This window comes from Hyperolius riggenbachi, chromosome 5 (genome assembly GCF_040937935.1).
Source record: "Hyperolius riggenbachi isolate aHypRig1 chromosome 5, aHypRig1.pri, whole genome shotgun sequence".
In the NCBI taxonomy this organism is placed as follows: domain Eukaryota; kingdom Metazoa; phylum Chordata; class Amphibia; order Anura; family Hyperoliidae; genus Hyperolius; species Hyperolius riggenbachi.
The window spans coordinates 289,301,624-289,320,741 of NC_090650.1; the positions used below are offsets into that span (position 1 = coordinate 289,301,624).

Sequence of the window (19,118 nt, forward strand, 5' to 3'; positions counted from 1 at the left end):
TTGTTCATGTGACCATGCTCTCTTCCCACCCCACCTCCTTATGTAACAGCGCCATCAGCTCTACAATTCATGTGCAGGCTGTGCGCCCTTAGAATGGCAGCCTTGAAGGATGTCGCATTCCATGATGTCACATGGAGGCCCCCTGTACGCATGTACGTGGTGCAGAGCAAAGAGTGAAATACTTAATGATAAGGTGCCATTTTAAAAGCTGCAGTTGTTTCCTCCAATCACTTGAACCAAGAAAGCCACTTGAGTTAATGGTGAAATGTATTTTCAGATTACTCAAGAAGTCTAGCTGAATTTGGCTCTAGTGCCACTAAATATGCAGTACTATGATCTGGATAAATGAGAAATTCCATAATTCAAGGACACATGTTCATCATCCTACAGCATCTGGATCGACCGTAAGACAACATATTTTTATAGGTGAGCTTCAGGGTCTCTTTCCTGGGGTATATGGCCACCTATTGTATACTTTGATAAAGCTATACCGACCCACTCAGATCACTAGAAACGCTGTTTGGTAAATGTGAGGCAGCTTGTTCAACATAGTTGACAGCCCACTTTCTGAACTAAGGCAGGATTCACACTGTACACGTTGCATAACCCACATGTTATAATGTGCGTGAACTGCAATGGAGATGGAGACTAGACACAGATGTTAATATAAAGCCTGCATGCAGTGAGAATAAAGCAAGAGATATGAACAGGCCCATGGCATTGTATGGGCAGTGAGTTCACTTGCAGAATTATTCTGCAATGCAACTGATGCAGTGTAAAAGGAGCCTTAAAGTGAACTTTCAGACTAAAAATCTACTCCGCAGAACTGACAAGGCTTGGTGTTTCACAGCATCAGAACTTTGTTTTTCTTACCAAAGCATCATTTTTAGCTGCATTTTTAGCTAAGCTCCACCCATCAAAGAAAACTCCCCAGGCTTTTTTTCCCTGATGCTGTGCAAAGCATGATGGGATTTCCTATGTTGTTCACATTGCCTAGCAACTGGGACGGGTGATCAGCACACAGGACAGTTGGAACTGTGTCTCATGCTCCCTGTCACCTCCTTTCAACCAAAAAGATGGCTGCCCTTATGAAATCAAACATTTGCCTGTTCTTTTAAAACAGGGTGGGTAAGAGAAAAAAAGAAGGGAACACCGAGAGCCCAATATAGTGTAGTATGTACAATAATGGGTAATAAATTAATATACTCACAAGTCAGGGTTACAGTATAGGTAACCACTGTATATGCAGGTGAGGAGATTAGACCTGTCCTCACTCAGGATTAAGATGTCGCTCTCTGTAGATAGGGAGAAGAAAAGGGGAATTCAACCCCTCCACCAGGGGTGGATGAAGATATTGTAAGGAGAACAGAGGCGCCGAAATAATAAAATATATTGAAAGCTTTAAAATTCCTCGGGAGGCAGTGGTGGACTCCTCTCCCTGAAGTAGACATAATACCGTCAATTTTAATACAAACAAGTTTATTTATATACTCCAATAAACAATGCAACGCATTTCGCAGGTATATTCCCGCTTCCTCAGGGGCTTCCTCCATCCCCATAAGCATGGATGTTTCCCTCGCCGTCCTTCTTAGCGCCACAGTTCAGCCGCAAGCTTCCCCGGTAAGCGGCTTGGTGACGTCAGCGACGGACCTTCTGCACATCAGACTAAGTCCGACTGAGCCACTTACCGGGTTTTGACTGCGGGAGAATGGTGGTCGCTGAGTAGGACGGCGAGGGACACATCCATGCTTATGGGGCTGGAGGAAGCCCCGGGTAAGTAAAAAAACTGCAGTAAGACTCATCTCTGAGTCTCTTTAAAGTTCTCTCGTGCCCAGAGGAAGCAGCATTGGACTCTCCATAGCACAACTGCAAGCCCAAATATGTGTTAAACCTTTTAACGCTTTAACCTTTTATCATTTAATAAATATGGGAACTTATTAAAGTAAACCCGAGGCGACCCTTTGCAAAAAAAGGAAAACCGCTTATCTAGGTAGAATGAAGGCTTCCCATGTCCTCCTTCCCCTTACCGCCACTACTCTCAACCCTCCTGAAAATTGGGACTGCGTCTGTATGGTGACGCCTGCACAGTAGCACAGAGCCACTCATACATGACCATCTCCGGGTCACCGTGCAGGCGTGGCTGTGCTTGCACAGTCTCAGTACAGCCACGATTGTGGATGAAGAGGAGGACAGCACATGGGAACGGTGAGTGCCAGGACGGTATGGGAAGTCTCTGCAGGATCCAGAGGCTTCCCTCTTCTTGGTAAGTGTCTGTTTTCTTTTTCATTTTATTTGCCTCGAGTACGCCTTGAGGCTTGGTTTGCATCAGCTTTTTTTTTTTTTTTTTTTTTTTAAAACCATATGTTTAGCAGACATTTTCAGTTATTTTGAAAAAGTCAGGCATTTTGATGCTTTGGAATGGTGTTGATACGGTATGCAAATTTGATGCTTTATTTGAAACATTTGCCCACGTTTTTCATTGCTTTTTTGGAAATTGAACACTGCATGTGTATTGCACATTTATGTAGTTATGTAGTGAGACTGAGACATGGTAAACATTTTGGAGGCAACATATAGTCACAGCTGGAAGTTTCTTTCTGTGGTAACAGACAGGAAGTAGACTTTACAAAATGTTGCCTAGGTGATGTTTTTTTACTACGCTTATGAATATAAACATGTTCTGTGTAATGAATAATCCAATCCGTAACTTCTTTTCCTGTGACTGATATCAACATTTTCTTTGCATGAAACATAAAAATATAATTCGGCTGTTGTGATCTTTTAATGAGAGCAGCATTGCAGTGCTTGGCTGCAGAGAAAACTTAAATTGAGGAGTTTTTGAAGAAAGTGTTTTCCTTAAAGAGACTCTGAAGCGAGAATAAATCTCGCTTCAGAGCTCATAGTTAGCAGGGGCACGTGTGCCCCTGCTAAACCGCCGCTATAGCGCCGCTAAACGGGGGTCCCTTCACCCCCAAACCCCCCACTGCGACACTTGGTCGCAGACTTGGTCGTTCCTGGAGGCAGGGCTAACGGCTGCAGCCCTGCCTCCAGTCGCGTCTGTCAGCGGCGCATTGCCGCCTTTCCCCCGCCCCTCTCAGTGAAGGAAGACTGAGAGGGGCGGGGGAGAGGCGGAGATACGCGTTGACAGATGTGCGTGGGGCAGGGCTGCGGCGGTTAGCCCTGCCCCAACCAGGAAGAGCTCCCCCGCATTACGGAGGGGATTTGGGGGATCAGGGACCCCCGTTAAGCCGCGGGATAGCGGCGGTTTAGCAGGGGCACACATGCCCCTGCTATCTATGAGGTCTGAAGCGAGATTTATTCTCGCTTCAGACTCTCTCTTTAAAGGAATACTATCGATTCACATATTTTTTTCAATTGACACAGGAATTGTTTGGGAAGTGCTGCTAAGTACTGGTGTATACATTTTAGTAGCAACTCCTTTGTTTACTGTTAGCAAAATACATTCAAAGTTTACTGATGCCAAAACTGAAGGCTGACTGAGCCATGAGGAGAGGGGGAATTCCCCTCACACTTGATCAGTTAACTCTATGTGTAGCTCTGTGTGTGACAAAAAAGAGAGCTCCCAACAGCTGCAGATCCTGTGTTCTGTGTTTCTGACTGAAGTGTCTGAAGAGAGCAGAGGAAATGTAACTAATTGTCACAGCTTTTTCATATTGTTTTTGCTTTCAGAGTTTGATATGTTTGATACTTGCTTTCTGTAGTCTGATATGCAACTCTGGCTGTGCATTGAAGCAGACACCCCTTCTGCAATTGATTTGTCCCAATATAGCTAAATCCTACCCTCAATAAATTACAGCTTTTGCCTTTGATATTTAACCTCCTTAGCGGTAACCCCGTGCTGGACACGGGGTAAGCCGCGCAGAAGGATTTCTCAGGCCCTGCTGGGCTGATCTGCATAAATTTTTTTTATTTTTTATACACGCAGCTAGCACTTTGCTAGCTGCGTGTTACTCACGATCGCAGCCGCCCCGCGGCGATTCGCCGCTACCCGCCGCATCAGAGGGTGCCCCCCCCCGAGACCCGTGCGCTGCCTGGCCAATCAGTGCCAGGCAGCGCTGAGGGGTGGATCGGGACTTCCTCTGACATCACGACGTCGGTGACGTCATCGCGGCCCGTCGCCATGGCGACGGGGGAAGCCCTCATGGAAATCCCGTTCAGAACGGGATTTCCGGATGGGCATATGTGCCAGCGGCGATCGGCGCATACGGGGGGCGCCGCAGGGAGAAGGGGGAAGCATGTAGCTAGCGCTAGGCTAGCTACATGCTAAAAAAAAAAATTTTAAAAAACCCTCGGGAATCATACCGCCAGGGAGGTTAATATGAAAAGTAGGAAAATGTTTACACAGCTACTTAGACATTATTTGTACATTGTCAATTTAGAACACTTGGGTATTGATAGTATTCCTTTTAAATAGGGGTTATTAACACGTGGACAATCCCACGCCATTTAATTTGGCTGGGAATTGAGCACTGTACAGACGAGTCACGAGTCACTCTGGAGGGGAGGAGGGACGATGGCACCTTGCGCGATAGGGTGGTAAGGTAGTTGCTTCACAGAGCTAAGGAAACCTCATGTTAGGCTTTAATTTGTAGCTAGGTTAGTGTGGGAGTGTCAGTCCTTGATACCACCCAGGTGCGGCCATAGTCAAGCGGGCACAGTTCAGCTGTGAAGGTGAGTGCATGGCTGGAAGCTTCCAGAGGGTCCTCCAGAGGCTTTCCCATGTTTGCTTTCCGGACCTCCGCCACTGCCCGTGAACATCGGGGCTGCGCTCTTCTTCTGGCCTGAGTGCGGCGGTGCAGCAACTGTGCGAGAATCGTGTGCAGTATCGTAGAGCCTAACTGCTGTACCTCTGCAGTACTAGCCCAGTTAAACTATTTCCATTTTATACCACGCCACTTGAAGGACATTTGATGTTATCAAATCTAGCAGCTTATTTAGGAAAACATTGTAAGGCCTCTTGCACACTGCAAGCAATTCAGATTCAGATTCCGCTTTTTAATCTGTTTTTACTTCCGATTCAGATTCAGATTTGCAGTTTGCTCCTTGCACACTGCAAATCTGAATCTGAATCGGAGGTAAAAACTGATTAAAAAGCGGAATCTGAATCTGAATTGCTTGCAGTGTGCAAGAGGCCTAAAGTGTATATGGACTTTTAGAGGGGCTAATTTACCAAGTTAAGTGCAATCTTGTTTGGACCAAAAATAAAGTAGTTGCGCAAAGCAACCAGATTTCAGCTATCAAATTCTGTTAATGTGTTTTCAGCCTCGACAAACAGTACTGCTTCACTAGCTTGCAGCTTTATCTTCTGAAAACAAGTGTTTTGCTATGCATTTATACCACTTTTTATTGTATTTTTTTCGGCTGGTCAGGTCTTGATTTTGTTGGTGGAAGACCATGGGAAACCATGTTGGAAAAAGAGACCTTGATGGTGAACACGATAAGGTAAGCTTGAATTTTTCTACTTTTGAAATCCAACTGCTGTTGGTTGTTTTCAAACCTTTTTTCCCCAGTCATGCCTTTTGATGGTTTGATCAGGACAGTATTGACCTGTATTCAATGGTGTAACACTTGCCCTTGACATTTTTGGGGAGATGGTTATATAGGCACGGGCCCTGAAAAGCAGATGGAAGGGACAATAACCACTAGCTCACGTTTTTTCATCCTGTGAATCTGTCAATACCTGAATAAGGCAAACATTCAAACAAGGTTTAAAGGGCATCTTTACAAGAATCATATAAGCATTTATTCCATTTTCACTTTGCCTAATAGCTGAACAGAGAATTCACTGCCCTGTAACTTGTGATGTCATGTCTAATTATATTTGATGCTGTAGGGCAAAGTTCCCCCAACCCTGCTCCCGGTGCCCACCAACAGTACCAATTTTTAAGGAAACCACAAACATTCTCAGGTGAGGTAATTGGCTACCACTGTGGATTGCCACAAAACATGCACTGTTGGTGCCACTCGGGCCCTGAGGTTGGGGTTTAAGCACACTGCTGTAGGGTATCCACTGGCAAGACAAGAGTGTACCCAACCTTTTCATTATGAAAGGCATTTAGGTTACCCCTTAAAGTGGTATTATCAAAAAAAATAAAGTTTTATAAAACGCTATAAGACTGCTCTGAGATCTCTTAAATCCATATTTGCACATCATTGAAGCTGTCTGATATCATTGTCAGCTGCAGGACAAATTATCAATATTATATGTACTCCTAGAGAAGTAATTAGTGAGCAAATAAAGGAGAAAAAGTTCTCTGCACCACCACACACACACACACACACACTCTCTCTCTCTCTCTCTCTCTCTCGTGTTTACTGCTTTGGACCAAAGATTACCGTTAATAATTCCACTTTAAGACAAGCTTCAGCCTGTTAAAATTACAAGTATATAAGCTTATCTTCAGTATGGCACTCCTGGGAAATGTTATAGTACTCTTCAGACTCCTGTCGCAGTTCACAATGGCTAGCTAGCATTGTCCAACAGCTATTACCCATATAGTTCATGGGAAATTAATAGATTTTAGTCACCTCCTAGGTGCTAAAACTATTCCTGTGAAGTGTAAAATGTCAGGGGACATATACATTGCATCTCTATAAACAGGACATTTTGCTATGTGACTTTGCAACGTTAATGGTTGGAAACTGCATAGTTGTGAGGTGTCTGTTTGGAATGACACTTGAGGCATTATAGAAGCTTTAAAACGTACTGGTGTTGAAGGGATAGTAAAGCTGCAAAGTAATCAATTACAGCTTTCTAAATCAACCACAGTAGTGTATTAGTAACATCTGTTAATCATTCCAAAGCTGTGCATGTACAAGATATGAATAAATATTGTATATGTTAACAACCAAATAAAAGCTCAGCAAAGAGCCTAACAGTGGTCTGTTGCTACTGCACTGTGATTCAGTTCTGCTTTTTCATATAGTGACACTCCTCGCGGTACACCTTGTTTGTTTCATGACTGACATTTCCACTTCCTGTATTACCAGTTGCTGTGTTCATCCATCCATCCATTCTGGTAGTCTGCCTGGTATTAAGTTATCCGGATTCATCATTTCAATTGCTGGTGCTGTGTGAATGAGCAACCAAGCAAGACAGCACCACCTGCAGTCTTATTTCAGAGCTTATGCTAACAGACATAGGAAAATTACTGTGCAGATTATGAAGTACAGAGGCATAGCATTGTGCACATTATTAAAAGCTAATGAAGCCATCACTCAGCACACTATACATTTATAATGCTGAATTATGTTACTGTAATTTGTTTCCAATAACCAAGCTTAACGGTTGCCGTTCAGTGATTATGTCAAGGACAGAACAGAGGGGTTGATGCATGAACCTGCATTATGTTGTAATGTATGTTTTTATGCACAGGTCAGCACACTAACTTTATAGCCTGTTGCCCGCAGCTGTAATCATTTTTTCATGTTGTGGTTTTGTAATTGTTTATGCCCATAAAGCTATACTGCTTAAATTACAGAGCGGATTTGTACAAAATTACACTCATTGCAACAGTAAAAAAGTAAAAATGACCAGCACTTGCCAATTCTTAAAAAGCAGGGTATTTATTCACAAAAAGAGTGAACAAAAAATAGCCATGACATCTGGACTCCCAGAATGTAACTATAGCTCTTTCACTTGACAAAGAGCGGTTTATCCGTTCGAAACGGCGACAGTCCGTTGTGATTGGAATTGGGCTGCAATGGAGGCGTAACCTATTCTGGAGGAAGTCCTCATGCTACTGTTTGCAGCTAAGAGCTATATCTACTATCAAGAGCATTTTTACTTTTTTGCTTGCATTAAGTCTGTATCAGCGATACAGGCTAGACCTGGCACAGCCGTTGAAGCAGGATAGGTGTGCTGTCCAAGAAGTACAACTCATTGCAACAGTAAAAATGGAATGCAAATCTTTACACACACACAAGGAGTTTGTGTGACATAATGTACTGATTAGTGTGCGGTAAAATATTGTGCTTTTACACATCCTGCATAAACACGCTATGTGATGTGACGTCTCAAGGAAACAAATATGCATGATAGATGCAAAAAACAATCCTTGTTAAAGTGGACCTGAACTCGTGCACGGGACACAAGGAAAACAGAGATTATTCCACCATGTTTGTGTTTAGCGTGAAGAGCCTGTCTTAATACCCCCTCAGCTGCAAGAAATCACAATTGTAATTTGATCTCTCAGCTGTGTCCACACGAGTCTTGGCAGCCCCAGTTAATTTGTAAACACAGGATGTTAACCCTTTGTTTTCTAACATGAAAGCAGGAAGGAGACACACTGCAGATTTATTGCAGGCGTTCTGAAAGCACTAACAAGGAAATGTTTTTCTTTAAAGGTTGTTATGCTGCTGCTTATCTTTTTAGAGCAGAGAGGAAGTTCTGAGGTCAGGTCCGTTTTAATCATCCCCAATATTGTCTTACAGCAGTGTGAAGAGTCCAGTTGTAAATGATGATTGATAGACAGTGGTTCTATCCTATTGGGTGTGGACAGGTAGTAGGGTGTTGCTGAAGAGGATATGGGGATGTAGCATGGATTAGCGCAATAGATCTTAAATAACTTTCTTATTTTGCAAAATCTACTACTACTTTTATGAAAAAAACAAAACTGGATGATTGTTAAAGAGACACTGAAGCGAAAAAAAAATTATGATATCATGAATTGGTTGTGTAGTATGGGTAATTACTAGAACATTGGTAGGAAAAAAATATTTTCATATTTTTATTTTCAGTTATACAGCTTTTTTGATAACATTTCATCATTCTCTAATATGTGTAATTTACACATTACTCAGCATTCTAAATGTTTTTATTGAACAGGCAGTGAACTTTTGACCTGTCCTGAACTATTCTCTGCAAAAGAAAAACACAATACAGCTGAGATAACCTAATCAGAAGTCATAGATTTCTGCGACTTTCAAAGTCGTAGAACTCAATGGCTATTTGCATAGATAACTGGAGTTTAACTCTTCCTGTACTGGAAACAAATGTTAGACTTCTGTCTCTACTCCTAATGGTGCGTACACTACAGAAGCCAACGACGGGTCCGTCGGACCCTCCCGCTGGGCGGACTTTCAGCAGACTGTAGTGTGTGTGTACGCACTGTCGGCGGACTGATAAGGCTGTTCCTGAGCGATCCGCTTTACAAACCTGTAAATATTTTCTTAGTTTAAATGTTGTATATGTTAATTCATCCATGTAGTTTTGTATACTAAAGCTGGTCTAAATGTAAACAGTATAATCCTGCTGCCTAATTTAGAGACAGATGAGTTCTTTTCTAGTATACTTTTTAGACTGAGTACCGGTAATATTCCCCTTTTAGGGTCCATTTTACTAGGTTCCAATAATTATATAGTTTAACAGGAACTTTAAAGGGATACTGTAGGGGGGTCGGGGGAAAATGAGCTGAACTTACCCGGGGCTTCTAATGGTCCCCCGCAGATATCCTGTGTTGGCGCAGCCACTCCCCGATGCTCCGGCCCCGCCTCTGGTTCACTTCTGGAATTTCTGACTTTAAAGTCAGAAAACCACTCCGCCTGCGTTGCTGTGTCCTTGTTCCCGCTGATGGCACCAGAAGCGTACTGCGCAGACACAGACCATACTGGGCTTCTGCTATACACTCCTGGTGACATCGGCGGGAGCGAGGACACGGCAACGCAGGCGCAGTGGTTTTCTGACTTTAAAGTCAGAAATTCCAGAAGTGAACTGGAGGAGGGGCCGGAGCATCGGTGAGTGGCTGCGCCAACACAGGATGTCTGCGGGGGACCATTAGAAGCCCCGGGTAAGTTCAGCTCATTTTCCCCCGACCCCCCTACAGTATCCCTTTAACCAAGGATTGAACTTGATTCCAGTCAGTAGCTGATACCCCCTTTCCCACAAGAAATCTTTTCTCGAATAGATGATTTTGGTGGTGTGGGGAGGGGTCTGTATGGCTAATAATGTAGTGAAGCCCCTCCCTCGGTGTGATGTCATGACCATGGCCCTGACAGTTTGCTGTTTGTGATCCTCATTGCATTGTGGGAAATATTGGCTTTTTCCAACTGCCAAGCAAAACCATGTACAGTCCCAGTCCCTGGACTTTTACTTCTGCATATAACTCTCCGTAACGAACATTCTGTACAGATCACCTGGCAGAACTAAATCTGTCACCACCAGTGATAAATGTCAGAATGTAAATCAGGGAGAGGAAAGATTTTACAATGGGCAATAAATTAATATTGTAAGAAACTATTTGGTTTTGTTACAGTTTGGATATTGCTTGCCCTGGCAGCAGTGGTAGGCATGTTCACACTGGATACAGTTCAAATAGGACTCGGACTGCACATGGTTTTGTACATTTCAAGTGGCACCTCACGCCATGTAGCACTGCTTGTGCAGTCACAGATGTACCAATCCTGTGTGCCTTTGTCTCAAATGTTATGCCAGCAAGTGGCACATGCAGGCTAAGCTTTGTGTTCATTTCCCTTGTGTACATGCATGGGAAGAATTGCATAAAAGGCAGCTTCCTATTATGCGCTTGCACTTTGAAGTACAGGTAGTCCCCGACTTACGAACGCCTGACTTATGAATGACCCGCCGATACGAACGGCATGGATTCTCTGTTTCCATGGAAACAAGCCCACATTTTTTTCCCAAATTGGACTTGTAGTCTTTGAGAAAATGGATTTTTAAAAAATCTAAGAAAAAATGGCTTTTAAACTTATATAAACAGGTACAAAGGGCAGAGGTGACACAGAGGGGGACACTGGAGGCATGTGGGGCACAGAGGAGGTACAGGGGGCAGAGATGGCACAATGTTCCGACTTCAGATTCAGGTTAAAAACGAACCTACAGTCCCTATCTCGTTCGTTAACCGAGGTCTACCTGTACGCACAGCACCTTGCCACCACTGATCAGGTGAGCCATGGCCTGTATATGGAGTTTTTATCTTGTTTTAATATGTAATATGGATTATAAGCATTGTTTTGGCATGCTACAAGAGGAAAATCTAGCTTAACTACCTGATGGGACTTTCAGGGCTGTGGAGTCAGAGCAATTTTGGGTACCTGGAGTTGGAATCTGAGGATTCATAAACTGAGGAGTCGGATGATTTTTGTAATGACTCCACAGCCCTGGGGACCTTGCCAGTGAGGATTTAGTGGACCAAGGTGCCTGCAAGTGACTTGGTTTTACTCTGATTTTAGTCCTGTGTACCTAGAGAGATTTCCCACTTGGGGCTTGATTCACAAAGCGGTGCTAACGGTTAGCACGCCTGTGAAAACCCCCTTAGCACGTCTAAACAAGCTTTTTGCGCGCAAAACTTTATGCGTGTAAAACTTTACGCGCGCACTGCACAGAGTGCAGGGCGCTCCGGGCGAAGTGCCCATTAAAGCCTATGGGACTTAGTGCGCGCATAGGACTTTGCACGCGCAAAACTTTGCGCGCGGTACTTAGCGCGCGATCTGATTGAGAAATCCGGTGCTAACCTACTTAGAACCCTGGTTAGCGCGTCTAAAGACTTTAGACGTGCTAAGTAGGTTAGCACCGCTTTGTGAATCAAGCCCTTTGAGTGCACATTGAGTAGAGGTCTTGGCTTCATTGATTAGGAGTACTGAACTATCACCTAATGTAATCATCAAACGAACTAAAGCTTAGTGGCAACAAATAGCACTGCTGTCATTAGTTTGGGAATGGTAGCACGAGAGGCAAGATAAGTCCTCTATTTACTGTGCACAGAATCTTCCATGGCTGATTTGGATTACAAGAAAGGCAAAGTTTAAAAAAGTCATAGCAGCATTTTCCACCACTGTTCTTGTGGGCATACTCAGGGACGCCATCAGAAATTTTGGGGCCCCTCACACATCAGGCCTGCCCCCCCCCTCCCAGGCCCACCCACTGGCTGCTGTGCCTGCCCACTAGCCACCCCACCCCTGTGCCTGTCAGTAAGAGCTTTCGTAGGATTAAGGATACCTTAGTGGAAAATAAAATTATAACAGCAGGAGCAGGCATGTTTAGTAGGCTCTCCCCATGCCCACTGTTCCCCCCCCCTTCTCCTCTGTCCCCCTCCATTAGTCAGTAGCGACTCCCCAAACTTCCAGGTTGGGGTGGTTGCGGCTTTCCTGCGCAGGCGCTGCTTGGCAAAGCATATCCTTGTATGCATTCAAGCAGCTGGGAGGGAGCGCACTGCGCAGATGTACCACATAGTTGTGATGTCACAACTACATAATGCGCCTGTGCAGAGCGCTCCTGGATGTCTGTACAGCAAATTGCACAGGAGTGCAGAGCAATGGGGAAATACTGTATCCGAGTCAGCCATCCTGACCTGGGAGGGGTTGGCACAGACCACCTCCCAGCAGCATCATTAACATTAAAAGGTATTTATTTTTGTATGAGGTGCTCGCCTTGTGGGTCCTTTTTTAATGCCAGCGTGTCGGAGGGGAGGGCCCCGGGCCCCTCACTCTAGTGTCAGTTGTCCCCCCCCCCCCCCCCCCTGATGGCTGCCCTGGGCATACTGCACCACAACTGAGTTTTGGAAATCTTGTTGATAAGCAAATATCTGTATTCAAGAAGTATAAAATTGTTTACTGGAGGGCTAGAGCTTTCATTTATGCTTTGAGAAATATTTTGTGACCAGCTCATGTGACCCTGTAATATGTCACCAGGAATGCAGTATGGTTGTGGCTGAAGGGCAGGGCATGAGTGGGCACAGGCATATCAATGGTGTGGCATAGCATTTGCAACGTGAAACTACAAAACATGGACTCTCCAGGGCTCAGAGCATACAAGGTGGCAAGGGCTAGTATTGACACCATACAAAAAAATCCACAGGTTTGCTTTATATTATGCTGAGATACTAGCACCCAAAATTCATAGATGGTGAGTAAAGAGCCTGTCTATACTTGTCTCTCGGCATCTCATGATATCTGCACTCTAACCACAGTGTTAGTTTGGGATAATTGTGGACAGCACAAACACAGAGCATGCCTTTCTCAGTCATACATGCACAGCAGTAAATTGAATCCAAAAGGAAAACAAGAGGGCAGAATGGCACATGGAGAGGAGGCAGGGCTAGCAAAGAGCAGTGCATATTTAACCACTTAAGGTCTGTGTAGTTTATCTGTTATCTGTGCTGCGTGGGCTCTGCAGCCCACAGCACAGATCGTGTAAAAGGCAGGGCGATCAGACTCCTCCCCCCCCCCGTTTTTCCCCACTATGTCCTGCTGGGGGGGGGGGGGTCTGATCGCCGCCGCCTGTTTCTGGGTAGCGAGGGGGGCTCCTCAAAGCCCCCCTCTGTAGCGCTATTCCACCCTCCCTCTCCTTCCCGCGTTCCTCCTCTGTATGGGCGGTACAGGACAGCGATCCGTCCTGTACCGCCTCTGATAGGTTTCAGCCTATCAGACGGCGGTGATCCCCGGCAAATCAGAGGCCGGGGATCGCCAATCTCCTTTACTGTCGCAGCAGCGCCGTACGATGTAAACACAGGGGATTTCTTCCCCGCGTGTTTACATTTCACGGAGACACCCTCCGTGAACTGACATGGAACCCATGTAAAACCACTTACGACCTGCCACCACCTATCGGCTTTAGGGCCGGTTCACACGGACGGCAGGCGGCGTTGGGGTGGCCAGGAAGTCGCGTCGTCCTGCGACGTCCCGTTCGGTGGCGGCGGTACAGAGATCGTCGCGATTGGCGTTTCTCGTCCCCGCAGGGGGACATATAGCCGCGCCGGCTAGCCGTCCCTGGACGTTGCATGCGGCTTCTAGGGACGGCCGAAACGATGCGTTAAATCGGGATCAGAACGCCGCGTTTATGCAATCGACGGTAATCGACGGTAACCGCGCAATGCTAAACGCTCCTATTCACTTGAATGGGAGAGTTTAGCCGATGGGTCCCGAACGCTTGACGGTAGACGCCGCCAAGCGTCCGTGTGAACCGGCCCTAAGGCAGTCGTTAAGTGGTTCAAGGGAATCTGAAGTGAAAATGTGATTTACAGTGGGTTGCAAAAGTATTGGGCCCCCTTGAAGTTTTCCACATTTTGTCACATTACTGGCACAAACATGCATCAATTTTATTGGAATTCCACGTGAAAGACCAATACAAAATGGTGTACATGTGAGAAGTGGATCGAAAATCATACATCATTCCAAACATTTTTTACCAATAAATAACTGCAAAGTGGGGTGTGCGTAATTATTCGGCCCCCTGAGTCAATACTTTGTAGAACCACCTTTTTGCTGCATTTACAGCTGCCAGTCTTTTAGGGTATGTCTCTACCAGCTTTGCACATCTAGAGACTGAAATCCTTGCCCATTCTTCTTTGCAAAACAGCTCCAGCTCAGTCAGATTAGATGAACAGCGTTTGTGAACAGCAGTTTTCAGATCTTGCCACAGATTCTCGATTGGATTTAGATCTGGACTTTGACTGGGCCATTCTAACACATAGATATGTTTTGTTTTAAACCATTCCATTGTTGCCCTGGCTTTATGTTTAGGGTCATTGTCCTGCTGGAAGGTGAACCTCCGCCCCAGTCTCAAGTCTTTTGCAGTCTCCAAGAGGTTTTCTTCCAAGTTTGCCCTGTATTTGGCTCCATCCATCTTCCCATCAACTCTGACCAGCTTCCCTGTCCCTGTTGAAGAGAAGCACCCCCCCGAGCATGATGCTGCCACCACCATATTTGACAGTGGGGATGGTGTGTTCAGAGTGATGTGCAGTGTTAGTTTTCCGCCACACATAGGCCCGGTGCACACCAAAAACCGCTAGCAGATCCGCAAAATGCTAGCAGATTTTGAAACGCTTTTTCTTATTTTTCTGTAGCGTTTCAGCTAGCGTTTTGCGGTTTTGTGTAGCGGTTTTGGTGTAGTAGATTTCATGTATTGTTACAGTAAAGCTGTTACTGAACAGCTACTGTAACAAAAAACGCCTGGCAAACCGCTCTGAAGTGCCGTTTTTCAGAGCGGTTTGCGGTTTTCCTATACTTAACATTGAGGCAGAAACGCATCCGCAATCCAAAATCTGCAGCAGCCCGGGAGTATGCGTTTCTGCAAAACGCCTCCCGCTCTGGTGTGCACCAGCCCATTGAAATACATTACCCTAGCGGATCCGCACCCGCAAGCAGATCGCAAACTGCAGCGGAAACGCTCCGGTGTGCACTAAGCCATAGTGTTTTGCATTTTGGTCAAAAAGTTCCATTTTGGTCTTATCTGACCAGAGCACCTTCTTCCACATGGTTGCTGTGTCCCCCACATGGCTTGTGGCAAACTGCAAACGGGACTTCTTATGCTTTCTGTTAACAATGCCTTTCTTCTTGCCACTCTTCCATAAAGGCCAAATTTGCACAGTGCATGACTAATAGTTGTCCTATGGACAGAGTCTCCCACCTGAGCTGTAGATCTTTGCAGCTCGTCCAGAGTCACCATGGGCCTCTTGACTGCATTTCTGATCAGCGCTCACCTTGTTCGGCCTGTGAGTTTAGGTGGATGGCCTTGTCTTGGTAGGTTTACAGTTGTGCCATACGCCTTCCATTTCTGAATGATCGCTTGAACAGTGCTCCGTGGGATGTTCAAGGCTTTGGAAATCTTTTTGTAGCCTAAGCCTGCTTTAAATGTCTCAATAACTTGATCCCTGACCTGTCTTTTGTGTTATTTGGACTTCACTGTGTTGTTGCTCCCAATATTCTCTTAGACAACCTCTGAGGCCGTCACAGAGCAGCTGTATTTGTACTGACATTAGATTACACACAGGTGCACTCTATTTAGTCATTAGCACTCATCAGACAATGTCTATAGGCAACTGACTGCACTCAGATCAAAGGGGGCCGAATAATTATGCACACACCACTTTGCAGTTATTTATTTGTAAAAAAAAAATGTTTAGAATCCTGTGATTTTTGATCCACTTCTTACATGTACACCACTTTGTGTTGGTCTTTCATGTGGAATTCCAATAAAATTGATTCATGTTTGTGGCAGTAATGTGAAAAAATGTGGAAAACTTCAAGGGGGCCGAATACTTTTGCAACCCACTGTATATGTGTAGTAAATCTAAGAACTTTTAAAGTTGCTGAGAGCTCTGTCTTCTGAAGCTTATTATCTCAACTGTCTAACTGTATTTTGTTTTTTCTGCAGAGGAAAGTTCAAAAGGTCATTAGCTCTGCTCTGTGAAATCATTTAGAATGCTGGTTGTAATGTGTAAACTGCAAATATTAGAGAATGATGCAGTTATTAAAAAAAAATCAAACCTATATAACTGAAAATAAAAATGAGACTATTTTCTTTGCTACTAATGTTCTGTTAATTATCCATACTACCAGGGCTGTGGAGTCGGTCCAAAAATCCACCGACTCCGACTCCTCAGTTTAGGATTCCACCGACTCCGACTCCTCGACTCCGACTCCTCTAATTTGCATATTACAATTTTGTTGATTAACAGTATGTAACATGAAATTCGTCTCTTAACTGCCAACGCTTAGGAATTTTACAAGACAACTGAAGTGAGAAGGATATGTAGACTACTATATTTATTCCCTTTAGACTAAAACTAGTCCTTGGTAAGAGTACTTGTAAAAGGTACAAACCGGAACAAAGAACATCTATCAGCCCCTAGGCAATGTAACTGTGGGTACATGTAAGAGTGATGTGCAGGTACTCTGCAGGAGAATGAGGGGATTCTTCCTCTATTACACATTCTTCATGCACAATCTGAACAAGGTTTATGGGTGACAGACAACACCTCAGTGTTCAATGTGCACAGCATTCTCAGTGGATTCCCTGCAGCTCTGTGGGGAGTGCATATGTAGAGTATAGTACTACTGTGTAACAAAGTAAACCTGAGACAGATGAAATTAAAGTTTTATACATACCTGGGGCTTCCTCCAGCCACCTTCAGGATAATCAGTCCCTCGTTGTCCTCCTCCACCACCTGGATCTTCTGCTATGAGTCCAGGTACTTGAGCCAGTCGGGCGTAGTGCGCATGCACACACTCCGCCGCCAGGAGCATACTACACCTGTGCAGCACTATTGCGCAGGTGCAGAATGTTCCTGGCTGTGGGAGCGGCATGCGACCGGACAGCGCTGACTGGCTGAATTACCAGGACTCATAGCAGAAGATCCGGGTGGTGGACGACAGCGAGGGACTGATTAGCCTGAAGGGGGCTGGAGGAAGCCCCAGGTATGTATAAAACTTTACTTTTCATCCGTCTCAGGTACCCTTTAATTAGTAGTCATTAAACCAAATTTTAACAACATATCAAATTTGATTTCATCAGCAAAGGGAGTGCATACATTTGCATAAACCAGCATCAATGCAGAATTATTTCCATCTCATTGACCATCTCTATTAGTGACACAGCTACACATCAGGCTTTATTCTTACAGCATAGATGTTATTTAGTATATATAAGAGATTCCTGTGTCCACATCATATATACAGTCACAATCAGATATGTATATCTGACCTTAAAAATACGGGGACTGCTTTATTGAAGCAGCACAAGTAACTAATTTTGATTGGTTTATTTCATTTTTGTGGACTAAGCACAGCTATTACTGTATATATACATTATTTTTAATGACTATTATCTGAGAAATAGAACATTTTATCATATTTTCTATTTTAATTACAGTTACAAATTCATTAGGAGTCGGAGTCGGTGCATTTTTTCCCGACTCCGACTCCAGGCACCCAAAATTGCCCGACTCCACGACTCCGACTTCACCACTCCGACTCCAACTCCACAGCCCTGCATACTACACAACCAATCCATTATATCATATATTTTTTTTCGCTTCAGTGTCATTTTAAGCATAGGAGAGTGCCAGATTAATAGCAGGCAAGCTCTGTGCACCATGAGTCAGGCAGCAGAGGGAGTGCAGAGCTGATGCTGCCGCCTACAGTCTGCTGCCCTGAATCCCGATTCTGTCTACTTCGTGCTAGGGCCGGCCCTGACTAACAGGAACACTTTAATGGCCTCTAAATACAGAGAGCTTGTTTAATGAATCCTTTCTTCCAGGACAGTTTAGTTATTAGAGCAAATGTGCAGAGATTAAAGAAAAAAAGAATACTTGGCAACATTTGCAAACATGGGTTGTAAGTTTGAACTATTTTGTGAACAGTATGAATATTTTGAGAGCTAAAGCCTTTAGTAGCAGGGACAGTAGTTCATGCAGGGCTAGAAGTCTTTCACCTGCTAATGATTAGAGCCTTATCTGCTCCATCCTGTCCTTCTGCAGCAGACTGGGCGGCCTCAACTCACCAGCAAGTTTAATCACTCTGCATTATATCAATGACTTGTGTAATTTCTGTATTTTGTCTGACACCTGAGCCTGCAGAAGGTCAGATAAGAACATTGTCCCTAATTCAGCGTCCTTTTCAGAGCATTGTATTAAAAGCAATTTAATTATGTTATTTTTTTTCCCTCTGCATTCTCCGAACAACAAACAGCAGGTCTGAGATGTCTGCTCTCAGTTAGAAAAAATTGTCCTACTTCTTTGTTAGCTAGGTTTCCTTACTTTCTTTATAAAATGCATAACAAATATCTTTTAAAGCCTAACCCCAGGCAAATAAGTCAGTTACCGTACTTTTGTGTAGCAGAGCTCAGAGCAGCGTTTGATCAGCTGATGGATTTTTAAGGTTCCGATTTGCTTGTCAAGGACCATTGTCAATTTTGTTTCCTGGGTATGCTAAAGCCTGAAGTAATTGCAGCAAGTGAAAGCATTATAAATCTGTCGCCTGATCATTACATACTTCTCCATAATTTCTGCTACATACAAGGAAATCTAGAAGACATTCATTGCCATGACTTGTTTTTTTCTATGCTGCTCATTTGTGCATCATTGTGGAGTCATGGTAATGTGGAGTAGAGCAGCAGTCATGCTCACAGAGCCTCATTGCCTCATTCCCTCAGTTACGTGACTTCAGGTCTCTTAGGGCCGTTTCCACTAGCGCGGAATCCTGGCCGGGCAGGCAAATCGCATGGGGAAACTCTGCCATAGGAAACAATGGCGCTGCCGGCCGAATCACTTACCTTATCGATTCGGCCAACAAGTGATTCGGCCAACATTGCCATCAGTTTCCGTGCGGGAGGCTGCGAATTCCTTAGCCGTGCATAGCAT

The 19,118-nt window shown here is 44.5% G+C and overlaps 1 protein-coding gene across 2 annotated transcripts in view; it reads left to right on the plus strand.

The window, feature by feature from the left end:
* The window catches only part of MBP (myelin basic protein), a 255,162-nt gene that overhangs the window by 63,335 nt on the left and 172,709 nt on the right, over nucleotides 1-19,118 (plus strand). For both annotated transcript variants that reach the window (XM_068237053.1, XM_068237052.1), the window contains exon 2: nucleotides 5,391-5,463. In XM_068237053.1, the coding sequence (XP_068093154.1) occupies nucleotides 5,416-5,463 (48 nt within the window). In that variant the 5' untranslated portion in view covers nucleotides 5,391-5,415. The remainder of the gene's footprint in view (nucleotides 1-5,390; nucleotides 5,464-19,118) is intronic.